This window comes from Macaca mulatta, chromosome 6 (assembly GCF_049350105.2).
Source record: "Macaca mulatta isolate MMU2019108-1 chromosome 6, T2T-MMU8v2.0, whole genome shotgun sequence".
Taxonomy (NCBI): Eukaryota; Metazoa; Chordata; class Mammalia; order Primates; family Cercopithecidae; genus Macaca; species Macaca mulatta.
Window position 1 is genome coordinate 15,339,055 of NC_133411.1, and position 17,557 is coordinate 15,356,611.

Genomic DNA, 17,557 nt, shown 5'->3' on the forward strand with positions numbered 1-17,557 from the left:
GTTCCCATACTTTCTCATCACAGCTACTCACTTCTACCACTGGAATGCCAAAGCACCCATAGACAGTGCACAAACAAATGGGCAGGGCACTGTTTGGCTCTTGGACATAGTTTGCTGACCCCTGCCCTAGAGGAACTGAAATCCCACATGTGTGCCACACCTAGAAAAGGGGTCCAGGTTTAAACTACACATGAAATGAAAGGGATATAACCCAAGACATTAACATAAAAGCTAGTCTGGGAAGGTAAAACCACTAGGACCGCAGCAGAATTCAGGAAAAGTCACTCTATAGAAACACTTTCAAAGCCCAGGACCAAAAAATTGCTACAGGGAAAAATAAATAAACACATAACTTCTAAAGAAGCCCACAAAGTTTCTGAAAACCCCACAAGAAAATGATCTTTGAGAGAAAAGGAGCAGAATGCACAAACAGAATTAGTAACCAAGAACTAGAAATGACAGAGCAGTCTAAAGGAGACTATGAAATAAGTATATTTAAAGTGATTAAAGAGTAAAGAGGAAACAGAAATCATAAAAAGAACAGAACAGAATAAAATAAGAGCACTCAGATTTTTAAAAACAAAATTTAGACATATAAAGGGGAACATAATTACAATTCAAAATACAATAGATGCAAATTGTAAACACCTGAAAAGAAAAATGATGAACTACAAGACTGTTTTCAAATAAAATCACCCAAAGTATAGCCGAGAAATAAAGAAATGGAAAAATACAAAAAAAGATGTTAACAAACATGGAAGTTAGAAAAAAAAAGGTGTAACATACGTCTATTGGAAATCTTGGAAGAAGAACCTAAAGTATTTAAAATGATAAAGGCTGAGTATTTTCCACAATTAAAAAAAGACTTAGTCCTCAAATGGAGGAAGCACATCAAATTCTGAACAAGAGAAATATATTTTAATCACACCTAAAACTCACATAAAGATGCCAAAAGTAAAGAGAAAAACAAAATTAAAAGAAAATAATATTAATATTAAAAGAGAAAAATATTAAAATCACAAAAGGGAGAAATCAAATTATCTATAAAGCAATAACTATTTGATAGCAAATACCTTGTTGAGAACAATAGCTGACAAAAATCAACGAAAAAAGATCTTCTAAGGGCTGAAGGAAAATAACACCCAAACTAAAATCACATATAAAACGAGAATAAAGTTCAAGATTGAGGTAAACTTTATAGGCATTTGGGTGTAAAGACTGGAAGAGTCACTAACAGACTCTTGTTAAAACTAAAGGATATACTTCTTTAGGAACAATAATGAACCCAAAAAGAGGGAGAGATACAATTAGATTACTAATGAGGTGTAAGAATAAGCAAAGCAATCTGTAAATATGTTGCTAAATTTATTTAGCTATTAGTAACAACAAGTTTGAAAAGTTGAGCAGCAAAGGTAAAACTAAAATTCAAGACAACCATAGCATGACTGAGAGGTAGGCTGATAAAACAATTAAACTTTTTAAAGTCAGGTATATATGCTAAAACCACTAAAAATATACATACAGCATTAAAAATATAAATAGAAATATAAATAGAAGAGGAATAAAGAGAATAACAAAATGTAATCAACAAAATATAAAAAGAAAGAAGTCAAAGAAAAAAAGCTCACCTCATTGAAAATTCAAAATAGATTGTAGAAGTAATTCTAACTACACTAGAAACAACACTCAATGTAAATGGCTTAAACTTGCAATTAAAGGAAAGGGTCTCAGCTATTTTTTATATATACATATATAAATTATACAGAGCGATATGGATTATATATGGGTATTATATATAAAAATTATAGATATATGTATTATAGATACATGGATTTTATATATATGGGGATTATATATGTGCATGTGTTGAATTATATATAAGGATACTATTTATAAATTATAGATATATGGATTTTATATATATATGGATTCTATATATGTGGATTGCATGTGTGTGTGTGTGTGTGTGTGTGTATTATATGTATATAATCCAACCATTGCACTTTTAAAGAGACATGTTTAAAATATAATAATTAAGAAATAGTAGGCCAGGTACAGTGGCTCACGCCTTTAATCCCAGAACATTGGGAGGCCAAGATGGGCAGATCCCTTGACCCCAGAAGTTTGAAACCAGCCTGGGCAACATGGCAAAACCCTAACTCTACAAAAAATACAAAAACTAGCTGGGCATGGTGGCGTGCACCTGTAGTCTCAACTGCTCAGGAGGTTGAGGTGGGATGATCATTTGAGCCCAGCAGATCGGGGCTGCCACGAGCCAAGATCACACCACTGTGCTCCAGCCTGGGTGACAGAGCAAGACCCTGTTTCAAAAAAACAGAAAAATGAAAGAAAGAAAGAAATAGTAGGAAGTAAAAGAACAGAAAAAATGTTTATTTCAGGTAAATAATAACCAAAAGAAAGTTGAAGTAGCCATATAAATAATTCACAAAATTGACTGTAAGACAAAGAGCCTCACTGAAGATAAATATGGTCATAATTTAGTGTTAATGGGAACAATTTCTTTGGCAGATATGCCAATTTCGAGTCTGTGTTTAACCAATCGAATCAAAATATATGCACAGATTCTTAGAAACCCATGGATCAAGCATGCTATGGTTTGAATGTCCTCTCCAAAACTCCTGTTGAAATTTAATTGCCATCGTGATGATATTAAGAGGCGGCACTGCTAAGAGGTTATTAGGCCTTGAGGGCTCTGCTCCCATTGGTGGATTAATCTTATCACAGGAGTGGGTTGTTATAAAAACGAGCTCAACCCTCTCTTGCTTTCTCAGGCTCTCTCGCTCTTCACCTTTCTGCCATGCAGCAAGAAGGCCCTCACCAGATGCAGGCTCCTCAACTTTGGACTTCTCAGTCTCCCGAACTGTAAGAAATAAATTTCTTTTCTTTATAAATCACCCAGTCTGCAGTTCTGTTATAGCAACACAAAAAGAACTCAGACAAAGAAGATCAGAAGATATTCAGTATACCACTACAAATATTAGAATGGTCAAAATCTAGTACACTGAAAACACCAAATGCTGGTGAGGATGTGGAGCAACAAGAACTCTACTAACTCATTGCCAGTGGGAATGCAAAATGGTATGGCCATGTTGGAAGACAGTTTGGTGGTTTCTCACAAAACTAAAAACGCTCATACTATATGATCCAGCAATCATACTTCTTGGTACTCACCCAAAGAAGTTAAAAACTTATATCCACACAAAAATCTACACACCAATGTTTATAGCAGCTTTATTCATAGTTGTCAAAACTTGGAAGCAACCAAGATGTCTTTCAGTGTGTGACTGGATAAACTGTGGTACCTCACAACTGAATAATGGAATATTATTCCATGCTAAAAAGAAATGAGCTATCCAGCCATGAAAAGGCATGAAGAAAATACAAACACATATTACTAATTAAAAGAAGCCAATCTAAAAGGGCATATTCTGTATGCTTCCGACTAGATGGAAAAGGCAAAACTACACAGACAGTAAAAAGATAGTAGCTGCTGGGAGAGGGAAGGATGAATAGGTGGAGCACAGGGGACTTTTCGGGTAGGAAAACACTTTGCATGATATTATCACGGTGGATGCACATCCTTATATATTTGTCCAAACCCACAGAATGTATAACACCAAGAGTGAGCCCTAATGTAAACTGTGGACTTTAGATAATAATGATGTGTCAATTTAGGTTCATCAGTTGTAACAAATGAACCACCCTATTGGGGGATGTTCATAATGGGGGAGTCTATGCATTCTGGGGAATGTGGGGGAATACAGGAAATCTCTGTACTTCCTCTCAATTTTGCTGCGAATCTAAAACTTCTCTTTAAAAAATATTTAATGAGGGCCTAAAATATTTGAATAACCCAATTAAAAGTGTGATATAGTGACATCGGAAGACCCCAAATCCCAACAGAAAACACTACTTTTTTCAAGTACACATGGAACATCTGCAAATCTTAACCACGAACTAGGCCACGGAGGACATCTCAGTAAATACCAAAATACTGACATAAAGTATTCCATGTTCTCACATCAAAATATAATAATCTAAGTCAAAATAAAATAAGAGCCCATAGAGTATAATAAAAAGCCAAAAATGCTTTTAAATAATCCATGAGCAAAATAACAAATCATAATGAAAATGATGTGATACTTTAAACTCAACAACAACATATGTACTACATATTAAAATTTGTAAGAAACAGCAATAGTGACACTTTGTGGAAAAGATATAGACTTTCATGCACCTATTTTAAAGAGAAAAAGAAAAGAAATTGAAATTAATGAGCTACGCTGCCAGTTGAAGAAAGGTAAAAATAATAAATCCAAAGAAAGAAGAAAAAAATGTTTTAAAGCAAAATGTAATAAAATTAAAAACAAAGAAACAAGAGACAAGATTAACATCTCCAAAGATGCTCTTTGGGGAAAATAATAATACAGACTAACCTTTGGCAAAATTAAGCAAGAGAAGTGGGGTGAATGCAATTTCACACCAAAAGCATCTGTCAAATCAGAATCTAGCAGAATGAGGCCAGGCATGGTGGCTCACGACAGTAATCCCAGCACTCTGGGAGGCCAAGGCAGGTGGATCACTTGAGGTCAGGAGTTTGAGACCTGTCTGGCCAACATGGTGAAACCCCATCTCTACTAAAAATACAAAAAATTAGCCGGGTGTGGTGGAGCATGCCTGTATGGGTGGTCGTTAGGGATTCTTCTGAGAATGTCACACATCTTACACTATCATGTAACTGTGACCCTCCCCCGCAAAAAAATTGCACCAAAAAACTAAGCACAATTTATTCTTTGTGTATCCTAAGCTTTAGTGCAGAGCTATAATTAAAATCTAAATTTAGTTAAATAAAACATAGAAAAATTATTTCCTTATTTTATATTTCATGCTTCAAGACAAAGTGAACAACTTTTTTTCAACTTACCAGTCAGAAGTTTTAATTAAGTCCTTGCAAACTTGAAGAGACATTAATTGATGTAGTATTAAAATGAGGAGACTAGTTTGATATGCAATAAGAATTAGTACCTAAAGGGGTTTGATTTCAGTAATGTTAGGTCAGAAGTAATACAGTAAGACAACCAGTTGGCAATATCCAGACCACCGCAGGAGACACTACCTGTGGAGGAGACGGAGCTATTGGCGGGGTGGGGAATGGGTAAGCTGCAAATCTCCTGCCTGATACAGCAAAGCTCCAAAACGGAAAGATCTGGAAGCCTATTACAATACTTCCTTGCCCTCAATAGTTTCAGCTACTTCTACTGGAAGTATATGTATTTTTTAAGTGACATTATTTCTTCTGCTAAGTCCACATCCTAGGATGAAAAAATGTTCTTGCATTAAAAAACAGCACAGTTAGCCTACCTAAATAAACATCTACATTTTTTCACTACATAAAAAAAACTCTATTTATAAATTATGAAAACTAGAGCATTTATAACCCTTCCACTGCCTCCCTCTCCTTCAGAAAACAGCAAATCTCTACTGAGCCCTAACAGTTTTTCTGGGTTTTCCTTGCCTTTCTACCCTATGGCTTCGCAAAGGCCTGGGCTGAACTCTTTGTCAACATGTAAGACCTAGACTTAATTTTCTTGTTCTGAGCCTTGGTCCATCCTTACAGTTTGTGGGATCTGGGTTGTGGAATCTTCATATTCGTCTTCCCATTAGTAGGGGTCTCAGCTCCCACTAAGTTTTCTTTTAACTCAGTTTGCCACCTCAACACCCATCCTTTACTAAGTAGTGCCTTCTCCATCTGCTGGGATCAGCATGCTTCTAGACTCCCAACAGCCCACTTGGTTCCAACACGCTGCCCTCTTTGACCTGTTAGTACCAGCATGAACCCTAAATCTGGAGAGGATTCCAGGCTGTGATCCCTTTGACAGGGGAGCCCTGGACACCACCCTGATGCAAATCACTCATGAAGTCTTACACTCGAGATGCCACTGTTGCTGAGTCTCTCCAAGACCCCAGGATGCATCACCGCCTTTACTCCATCCAGAGTCATGGGAAGGTATTTTTGCCCCAGTTTTATAAAGGTGAGGGCTGAATTCATGAATGGGTGAGTATTTAAAGAGACACTGCAGAACAATTAGTTAAGAGAAAGAGAACGGACAAAGGAATAAAGAAGTATAAGTCAAAGAAAAACTCATTGGCAAACCAAAGACAGAAGTGAACAATTTCTGAGGTGGAAGACAAGACGGATAATAGTGTTGAATTTCTTTTAAGAAGGCTGAGTAGAATGGGGACTAATACAGTAGTCCCCTCTTATCTTCAGGAATATGTTCCAAAACCCCCAGTGGGTGACTGAAACCAAACCCTATATATACTATGTTTTTGCCTGTACATACATACAAACATAATGATGTTTAATTTACAAAATAGGCAGAGTAAGAGATGAGCAACAATACTAATAATAAAATAGCACAATTTTTAACAATATACTGTAATAAAAGTTATGTGAATGTGGCCTCTCTCTCAAAATATCTTACTGTGCTATACTCACCTATTTTCAGACCACAGTTGACCCTGGGTAGTTGAAACCATGGAAAATATAACCACAAAAACATCTTTCTAGCATCAACCACAGCCTCCTCCTCTCTGAAGGCTTTCCTAACCCCAGCCAAGCAGAAGTATCAGATTATCTTTTCCTAGTTTCACATTATCAAATCCTATGTAATGTTTCGCAGGCCTGATCTCCCAATACATTTTTGTAGGCCTTGAGCTATGTCTCTTTATTTTTGAATCCTCACTTTTTCATACAGTATCAGAGTAGCATTCTTTCATAACTAGCCACTTTAGCCCCATTTGCCCTTTTTTAAATGCTAAATTCATTACTCTGTTCTTATGTATGTGCTTATATTTTAATCATTTCACCATCTGCCTCCTTTCTGACTATGAGCTGCGAAGGCATATCTACTTGATTTATTTCTATATTCATAACCTACAGCATAGAAGTATAATACATAATTGCTGTATAGCAAATGCTTGTTTCATTGCAATAAATCTACATCTTCTTATTTACATATGGGAATAAAACATGATCCCTGCATTTGAGGTGCTTACCATCTATGTTCCACATATAAGCTACAGAAGTACCACGTGGTCAGACACTGCTGGGGAAACACAGGTGAATATCAGAATCTGCCATTATTCATCAATTTCCATCAAAAAGAGACCAAGATCCACTATCCTTATGTCTGAATCTGCCCCCAAAAGAATTCATTGCATGGCCGGGCGCGGTGGCTCAAGCCTGTAATCCCAGCACTTTGGGAGGCCGAGGCGGGCGGATTACGAGGTCAGGAGATCGAGACCATCCTGGCTAACACGGTGAAACCCCGTCTCTACTAAAAATACAAAAAACTAGCCGGGCGAGGTGGCGGGCGCCTGTAGTCCCAGCTACTCGGGAGGCTGAGGCAGGAGAACAGCGCGAACCCCAGAGGCGGAGCTTGCAGTGAGCCGAGATCTCGCCACTGCACTCCAGCCTGGGCGACACAGAGAGACTCCGTCTCAAAAAAAAAAAAAAAAAAAAAGAATTCATTGCTTAAATTATTATAGGCACTCTTCCCTCCCATCACATGAAGACTGCTGCATGCCACAATGGTTAAAAAAGTTGAATTCTAAAGCCAATTGCCTGGGTTTCACCCCAACTCCACCCCTTGTTATGCCTGTGTTGGGCAAACCACTTCACCTCACAGGGAAGTTTCTCAGTTTCCCCCTCTGCAAAATGAGGGTAACAAGAGGATCCACTTGACACATTGTTATGATTATTAAATGAATTAGCACATACAAAGTGCTTAGAACAGTACCTGGCACATAGAATTAGCTAGCTTTGTTACGACTCATTCTAACACGGAACTCACTCCTCCTAAGGTGTCTCCTTTTACTCTGAAGTGCACACATTTAATGCAAATCAGAAACCCTGGGAAAGAAGAAATAGAGTGGCTATTTTCCTCTTATAGTCAGAAAGACAGACATTTGCACCTCACTGGGATGAGAAAATGTCCGCATATTCATTATGGTAGATACCTGTTGTGTGTCTTCCCATCTTACCCTCCCTGACTCCCCTTTCCTGATAATAAATACATTCCCAATGACCCAGCGGATCCCATCCTGCCTGTGTCCACCACAGGATCTCACAATTGAGAGGCCCAGTACTAGGCACCTCACCAGAACTGGCCAGCCCAACCCCTTCCTCGGGAATCTGGAGCTGGCCTGATCCTGTGAAACAGCCTCAGAAGCTGCTGATGCCATAAACTGCTCATGTGAGCTGCAAGGCAAGATGGCTGGTCTGCAGTGAGCAGTGAAAGAAGGAAGAGAGAAAGGGGTTGCAAGACCAAGCAGGGTCCAGATGCTGAGCTGGTCCTGGCGCCACCGTTACTAAGGCCAGTGGCAACCAGGCCTTGGAATCTGCCAGACATTGCTGACCATTTGCCTGAGCTACCTCTGGTCATAATCATTGCTACACAGTGACAAATGGAAATAAGCATCTATATTCTAATCATGCCGCAGTGTTCAACAGAAGATGAAAGTTAACTTTCTAAGAACTTCAATGGAAGACATGGAGAAGTCTCATACACATCATTAGCCAAAGCTATATTTATGACCCTTTAATCCATGAAAAACAGCCTTCAATTATTAATCTGAAATCATGAAACACAGGCTGAGGTTGCTCTCGGTCACCTCCATGATGAAGACACTTCTGCCTTCTGAATGGGTAATGATTAACAGCATTATACAGAAAGGAAAAAATAAACACACGACTGTCAACAGGAATTGTATTATACAACCTACATGAAGGTCATTAGTCTGCTTGCAAAACTCTTCATAATCTTGGTCAAAATCCATTTTCCGCTGGTCTAAGAAATTGTATTCCTTTTTCTTTATGGTTGCCACAATGCCCTGAAATATTATGAGATAAATTAGATAGTATTTCAATATTCTTAAATTACCTAACTAAATATGACCCTTAAATGTAGAGCCTATACAATAATTGCCAAAAAAAATAAGTTTAAAGGAAGCTTCATTTTTTTACTCACATTGTTTCATGCTTATTATTTTATAGGCAGTATAAGGTTGCCATACTGCATTCAAAGAAATCACTTGGACAGCATTTTCATGAAGTTTTATGTATTTTTGAAAATATAAAATAAAATAAAAGTCACATCTGAAAATTGGGAAAGGTTTTTTTTTCACTAAAATTTTATTGTTAATCATATCTGAAATAAATTTTTAAAGCCCAGAGTAGAATTTACCAAAATATTTTGTGTTGAATAGTTTAAATCTTCTCAGAAAATAAATAAGGCTTTCACAGAACACAAACAACATAGGAAGAAAATAAATTATGTTATATCTACAGATGAGTTACTATCTTCCAAGCCCCAAACGTCTTAAAAATGTCAAACCGGAATCCACCACTTAAAACCTCTCTAAAATTAATTGCTGCCTACTGCCCTGCAAAGCTGCAGCCTATGACTAGGAAAGTACAAACTAGGAAGTTCATCTCCTTGAAAATACTATTATCAGAAGCTTTGTTTGCTTTGAATAATGAGCTATAATGCTCTGTGATTCTTCTTAACCAGGTACTAAGCCATTCTCAAACTCAGGTGCCCACATTGTTGACAGAAGCATATAATTTTTATGAAGAATATTGGGCCTCCTTCTACAATCTCCTCTTCAAAGTCACTTCCATTTAAACATCAAATCTCTCAATAGACAAAAGTGTATAAACAGCATAACTTCTTGAATCAAGTTTACTAGATAAAACAACCTACTCTTTCATGTTGCATAACTACAAAATTAGTTCTATTTAGAAATTGTGTGTGTGTATATATACATATACTTTTTTATATAACATGCATATGCATGGAATGTTATATAAAATATACATACACACACAATATATACATGCATGGAATGACACAATGTCTAGGATTTACAGTGCTGATGTTCCTTAATATCAAATGAATCAAAAGTATGTGTGTGTATATGCATATATATATATATATATATATATATATATATATACACACATACACATGTAGCTTTCTAAAAGAAGTATAGAAAAGCTACTACATTTTGATGTAGTAATTTTAAAGATTTGGGGACTTGAGAAAATCCCGCTCTATGATGGGATTTAATGGTCACTTAAGATTAAGTTAAATAAAGGAAATGATTAATCGTGACCTTTACAGCAATTATTCAAACTCGATCTACTTAATTATTGTCTTGACAGATATTTATTGCACATCTACTATCTGTCAGTAAACTTAAAATGTTTCCTGCTATATAAAAATCTTTTCTTTTTCTCTCCCAAAACTTGGTATACTCAGGAAATAAAAAAGATTCCTTATATTGGTCTAAACTGTTAGAGTACAAAAATTAGTGTATACTGGTTAATTATATGATCCTTTTCAAATTCAAGTACCAAAAAACTTTAAGATTTAGTGTCAGCATCCCCAAAAAAAGAAAAAAATTGACTATGTCCATATTAAGAATTTAAAGCAAATTGTTTGTAAATTGCTTTTCTAACATCTTCAAAATGTTATTAGGTCACTATGCCCACTTTCAAAACTAAAATTAGTCACACAGATACCATGACAAGATAAAGCAGTTAAAAATCAAAATAATTAGGGAAGTCAGATCTAGAATAAAATCATGTCCTTTATATTTTTTAATATGGGTCAAAATAAAATGCTTAAATGCAGAGATAACTGAGTGCCACACAGTACCTGGTGTCGACTAATGCCTGACACAGTATAGTCTTCATTAAATATTTCTTGGATGAATAAATAAAATAATAAGTTACATTTAAACATTTTTCTTGTGCTACTAATGAAAATGCTTTTTTAATGGTGATTAATTTTAGACTATTGGAAAGTCATTCTTATAACCACACACCTGAAAAGAACATATTAGCACCATTACACAATTCTCAAATAAATCTAATTTCTTTATGGTTAAAAGGCCATGAGATTATTTATATTTTACATTACAGATGGATGATTTGAATCATTCTAAACACTGTTATTTGCATAAAATATTGAAGTTTAGTTGTGGATTATGGTAGAAAATATAGCTTGAAAGTACAATACCTGGTATTTAGTGACCATGTCTTCCAGCCCTTCGATTGTGGAATCTTGCAGGACTGAATACGTCTTGAGGGTTGTAAAGATGTCTATTATCTTGCCAAGGCGTCGGTGAAAAGTTTCAAATTTTCCAAAAATATACATCTCGCTAAAATCAAATTGTTTTGCATTTGGATTTTGTTTAAGTTTTTGTTTTGTCTTGTGAAAGCAGTGCTGGTATTCCTTAAAATCAAAAGAAAAAATATACAAAAATATACAACAAAGGAAACAAGAAATTTTATTTTTTTAAGTGAAGGCAACAGAAAAATTAGGATGGAATTATAAGCCTTTTCATAGTTTCATGCCTTCGCATGTACTCACTCATCAGCCTGGAAATCATCTTTTCACCTCCTCTAATCTAGCAATTCCAGATTCTAATTGGGTTACTCATGATGCAACTCAAAGATGTGGCCTTCCCATCTTGGTCCCACGGTTTTGGTAATAGCGTCCTTCTGTGACTCTCTCTCCATTCATCTTTAAGACGCTTAAGGAAAACTACCTCATATTAGTTGTCTTTGTATCTCTAGTTCTTACTGTGGTATCAGGACATAGTAGGCTCCCAAGAAGGGTAAAAAAAAAAGTGAATAAATTTCCTGGGAAGGTATATTAACATTCCATTTTCTTAATAGTTAAGAATCACTGTTCTTTTTAGCAACCAAAGATGTAATAATTACAAAATGATTTAAGATGGTCTCAGCAAAAATAAGACAAAAATAATAGAACCTCTAAATACTAAACTAACCATTACCTGTTTCAGTTTAATCGCAGATAGTATTTTTTCTACAACAACATCCTGTGGCTGGGTCCAGATGGAAGCGGTTCCATTATTGGTAATATAGGCTTTACATGCAGATATAATCTGATTTGTCACCTGGGATTTTCCAATAAAATGATGTTAAGCACATAAAACAGCCATGGATTGTAAACTGAACTAGAAGGTCCTTAACTCTTCCACTTCTCAGAGTTCACCATCTTCTAACTTGAGCTTGGGTTTATTTCTTTTTCCATCACAGATCACAACCAATAACCCTTTGATATTGTCAAAATCATTTGTGAAATCGCAGAGTTGGAAGCACCATGGAAAATCAACAATTTGGGCCACCTTGTTTATGCAGGATGAATGTCTTAACCAACCACGGAATGATTCATTTCCTTCCCTAAAAACTGATGAGTTTCCACAAATCTCCTTAGGTAACCTGCTCTAAATATCTAACTCACAGTTTACTAGCACCATGTAAAATACTGCCAATCCTGATCTTTTCATGTGACCAAGATCAGCAATGGAAATGTCAAAAGGAGAAGGCCACAGAGAGAAGGAAACTAATGTACAAAACCACTAACATTTTATTCATCTCTCCAAACTTTACAAAAATCCTCAGAAATATATTAATTTTTTGCATAAAGCACAAGAAAATTAAAATGACTATGCTGTATCCATGGAATGATATGATGCCCAGGATTTACAGTGCAAGGGGGGGGGTATAGGTGAAACAAGATCAGCCATGCGTGGATATCTGCTGAATCTAGGTGATATGTACATGGCATTATAGTATACAATTCTCTCTCCTTTTGTACCTAATTCAACATTTCCATAATGAAAGGTTTTCCATAATTAAATGGTGGTTTCATTATTTTATGCTAAATCATGTTTTGCAAATAATATGCATAAAATCTACATTAATAACACAAATTTACTTTTGGGTGTCATTTACTCAGGGAATACTCTCGCAACCCTAACATATAATTTTAAAGTATAAGGAAGTTGGGAGGGAATTTTGCAGTCATTCCTCCTGTCTACCTGAACTATCTATATGAGGGAAGGAAGAAGTTTCCCATTGAGCTCTTAAGGCTGGATGTCTTTATTCCCAGGAAGAACTGTGCTTCCTACTGCGTTAGTATTCAGAACACAAATCTTCATGAGTCAAAAACTCTTCTATTTTAATACAACATTTAAGATTTTTGCTTTGATATGAAAAAGTCATTTACTTCTTAGAGACTATTCAGAATGAGAATAGCAACAGTGCTTACCATAAACACTTACGAGTTAGGACATAAGGTTTAAGCATCGTTATGTTTTTTGGCAGAATCATTATAATTGCTTTATAGATTCCTAGAACATTGCAAGTGGCTTTTATTACCATGATTACTGTTCTAATAACACCAAGTAAACAACTGTGGCATCAAATAAATTTGGAACAGTGGCATATGAAATATGAAACAAGAGATAGTCAGTTAAATATAGCTTTCCTTAATTAAAATTTACCCAGTAGGAATACATGATGTGCTGAACCACATAGGGAAAGAAATCTTTTTTCATTTGTATTATATAAATAATAAAATATTTATCATAATAATTACTTTGGGAAATAATGCTTTATGATTTGCTAGAATCAACCTCTGACATAAATTTAATTCTATCTCTATTGATAGCCTAAGCCTTTTTAAAATTTTAAGATACATACATATTGAACTGAGCCAAGATGGTAATTTTTAATTATCAAAAAATTGATCATTGGCAAAGAAATATAAATGAACATGAACTCTACATCATGCACTTACCTTTACAAACAGAGATGTGATCTTCTCAGAAGTGTTATAGTAATGAGAGATATTATAGATCATTTTAATTGCATTTATAAGTGTAGGAATAGCATCCATCATGGATAGCTGAAAAATACCATCAAAGTTTTCAGAAAAAAATCATCAAATTCAGCAAAATTCTAATAGACTAACCATTCCATCTGCATTAAAATAAAGTTTAAGAGATTTCTATTAAAGATTTTAAAATACTATCTAATGCTTTACATGAAAATAATATATTTAATATGAATTTTATTATATTAGTCATATATGGTTAATCAAATTTTATTTCAATGGAAGAAACATTGACCTGCTGTTAATGACAAGCAACAGCGAGTTACCTGTTAACTATTATTAAGGATGAACTGTTAATAACAGTTAATGTTGTAATAAGTAAAAGCAGGCACTTCCTAAAGCTAAAAGATTAAAAGAAAAATCACCAGCTAATGATTTTTCCTACAGTTCTTTGAGATATATAGTTCAGAATGCCCTTTGCAATATTTAATGGAAAATGTAACATGCAATAAATGTTTTAAAATATAACATCTCATATACATCTTCAACAGATAGGAGATAGACTGTTTAGAGAAATAGATATAGAAATATAGGTATCTGTGTGTATGTGTATATACATATACATATACATATATATATTTTTCTTGAAAATAAAGTTTCTAAGACCTTTCCAATGAACTGTAATATCGATGAACCAAAATTCAATATTCAGTTCAGCTAGTGCAAAAAGAGTTATCTATAGACTGAAAGAGTAGAAATCCTTAACTCACTGGATCACTGCTGTACAAAGGGTCACAACATTTTTCAAGTGTATACAAGTATTTCACATTGTCCTTCGCTTCATTAGTTGCATCAGTGATTTGAATATCCATCTCCCGCCAAGTCTAAGCACAATACGGAAAACCAATTTTAATGTAATTATTCATAGAGGAACTTCCAACATAACCGCTGCTAACAGTCACCACAAGTCTGTTAGGCCAGACTTTCTGTGCATCTCACATAAAACTGAATCCAGAGAGGCAAGAGATATTGCTATGCTGGAAAGCAATTTAAAACTTTTGACTAAACTTTTTAAAGCATATCTTCGAGGGCTTCTCATATAAAATCTGTGCCATGACTATCCTAGAGCACCAAGAGGACAGCACCTCCCTTTAAACTCACACCTTTTCCCCTACACCAGACCCATTTGATACCTCACTACCATATTTTCTATCTTTCCTCTATTCTAACCTGAACTCCCTTCCTATATCCCTATACATTTATCCATTAATGTAGTAATTGTTTATTATCTGCCAACCATATGCCAGTACTGTGCTATGAGCTAGGAACTTAGAAATGGAAAAATAATCTAAAAGTGAGAGAAGTAAAAGGAAATTATTTAGCATGTCAATACATTCCATTGACTTCATGGAAGTCCGACTGATAGTATTTCTGAACTGTATTGCAAGGCTGATCTCTGCTATTTCATTGAGGAATAAAATAAAGTAAATCTATAGCATGTTTATTGTAACAAATTATTATTGATTATTTAGATTATTTGCATGTATCAAAACATGCAAATAGCTAATAAGACCCATGCAAATAGTTAACAAATAGTCTTTCTAGCACCAATGCCAGGTGAGTTAGGCAGCCTCTATGATGGTCCCCAATGACCACAAACTCCCTGTATTCAAGCTCTTGTATTCGTCCCTTCTCCTTGATCATGGACTGAATCTAGTGACTTGCTTCTAATAAGGAGAATATGGCTAAAGTGATAGGATGTCACTTCCAGAATTAATTCACATAAAGATCGTGGCTTCTAGGTTGGGTGCTCTCTTGCCCTCCCTCACTTGCTCCCTTTAAGGGAAGCCAGCTGCTATGTTCTAAGCTGTTCTACAGAGAGGCCCATGTGGGAAAGAACTGAAGGAAGCCTCTAGCCAACAGCCAGCAAGGCGCTGAAGGCAGCAACAACCAGATGAGTGAACCCGGAAGCAGACCTTCCACGAGTTGAGCCCTAAGATGAACCCACATCACAGCTGCAGCCCCATGAGATACCCAGAGTCAGAGGCACCCAGCTAAGCTGCACCCAGATTCCTGGCCCATAGACTCCGAGATTAGAATATTGGCTGGTTTTTTTGTTGTTGTTGTTTGTTTTTTTGAGACAGAGTCTCACTCTGTCACCCAGGCTGGAGTGCAGTGGCACGACCTCGGCTCACTGCAAACTTCCACCTCCCGGATTCAAGCGATTCTTCTGCCTCAGCCTCCCAAGTAGCTGGGACTACAGGCACGCGCCACCATGCCCAGCTAATCTTTGTACTTTTAGTAGAGATGGGGTTTCACCATATTGGCCAGGCTGGTCTCGAACTCCTGACCTTGTGAACTGCCTGCCTCAGCCTCCCAAAGTGCTGGGATTACAGGTGTGAGGCACCGCGCCTGGACTATTGGTTGTTTTAAGCTGCTAAGTTTGGGGGTTGTTTTGCAATATAAAACTAATATACAAGGACTAAAAAATAAATATGGATTGGGTGAGTTTTCATTATTTTTATTTCTAGCTTGTCTGAAATCATAATATATAGATATATGTATATAAACATGCTATCATGTTCTGTCTTAATTACATGCAATGCCCTCTAATAACATATATACATACATGTATACCAGCTAACAAATGTCTTTAATTCAAAGACTATTGCCACAGCCTCCAAAGTTATATGAGGGAAATATTATGTAATTGTAAATGTTTTTCCTCAAGGTATAATAACATTCTTTGCTCCTAATCACTCTATAACTTGAAAATATGCATAGAGAACTCTTATTCCCACTTCACGAGGCAAAATGAAATGGCTGACGACCTTCAGCAGTTTTGACTTGGCCGCCGCAAGCACCGCCAGCACAGCCTTCACATCTGGGCTTTTCAGTTGTTCCAAAAGGTAGTTAAACTTGGAGAGTCTTTTTTTCCAGTGCTCCAGCTCCGCTCGTGGCCCAACGTCATCCGCTTCCTTCCGCAGCTGATTGTTTTCAGCAAGAACCTGCAAATGTGCGGGGAAAACATGAGCCATTGCATGGGGCTGGAGATACTAAAGTTATACGCGAGCAAAAAAAAATAAGGAAATCAATTATCCTATCTGGATCATGATGTATGCGTATTCCATGCTTCCAATAACAATCTTTTACTAACTTAGCATGTATCCATTTTTAAAACTTCAGTGAAAATTTCTTTGACCTGTTTTAACTGAAAACCACTTATGCTTTCCTCATATGAAAATAGCTTATATTTTGAGGGGTTTTTTAAGATTTTTGATTCATACTTTTTTCTTTTATTAATGCTTATTTTACATATTTATGGGGTACATGTGAGTATTTGTTATATGTGTAGAATGTGTCATGGTCAGGTCAGAGTATTTGGGGTATCATCACCTTGTGTACTTAACATTTCTATGTGTGGGTAACATTTCAAGTCCTCTATTCCAGGTATTAGATTGGTGCAAGAGTAATTAGCCATCGAAAGTAATGGCAAAAACCACAATTACTTTTGCACCAACCTAACACTTTGAAATATACAGTATACTGTTGCTAACTACGGTCACCCAATCTGCAATGGAAAACTACCTATTTAATGAGCTGTAATGAGCTTCTGAAGGCCTTGACTTCAGGAATTTTTCTTGGCTATTCATTTACTCTATAACCTTGGAGGAACATGGCCTTGTTAAACTGCATGGTTCAGGCTAGTGGATTTTAATTGTGCTTACTTTTTAATGTAATGTCCACCTTCATTCCTTCATTGAGAACTTTTCTGAATTTTTTTTTATCATTAAGTCTCAAGCTCCCTTTTGGAGGACATA

At 36.0% G+C, this 17,557-nt stretch overlaps 1 protein-coding gene across 1 annotated transcript in view; it reads right to left on the reverse strand.

The window, feature by feature from the left end:
* The window catches only part of DNAH5 (dynein axonemal heavy chain 5), a 247,805-nt gene that overhangs the window by 218,500 nt on the left and 11,748 nt on the right, over nucleotides 1-17,557 (reverse strand). Inside the window, exons 7-12 of the mRNA XM_078004351.1 lie at nucleotides 16,568-16,744; nucleotides 14,507-14,620; nucleotides 13,701-13,808; nucleotides 11,890-12,012; nucleotides 11,109-11,324; nucleotides 8,809-8,916 (exon numbers count right to left, since the gene is read on the reverse strand). Of these exons, the coding sequence (XP_077860477.1) occupies nucleotides 8,809-8,916; nucleotides 11,109-11,324; nucleotides 11,890-12,012; nucleotides 13,701-13,808; nucleotides 14,507-14,620; nucleotides 16,568-16,744 (846 nt within the window). The remainder of the gene's footprint in view (nucleotides 1-8,808; nucleotides 8,917-11,108; nucleotides 11,325-11,889; nucleotides 12,013-13,700; nucleotides 13,809-14,506; nucleotides 14,621-16,567; nucleotides 16,745-17,557) is intronic.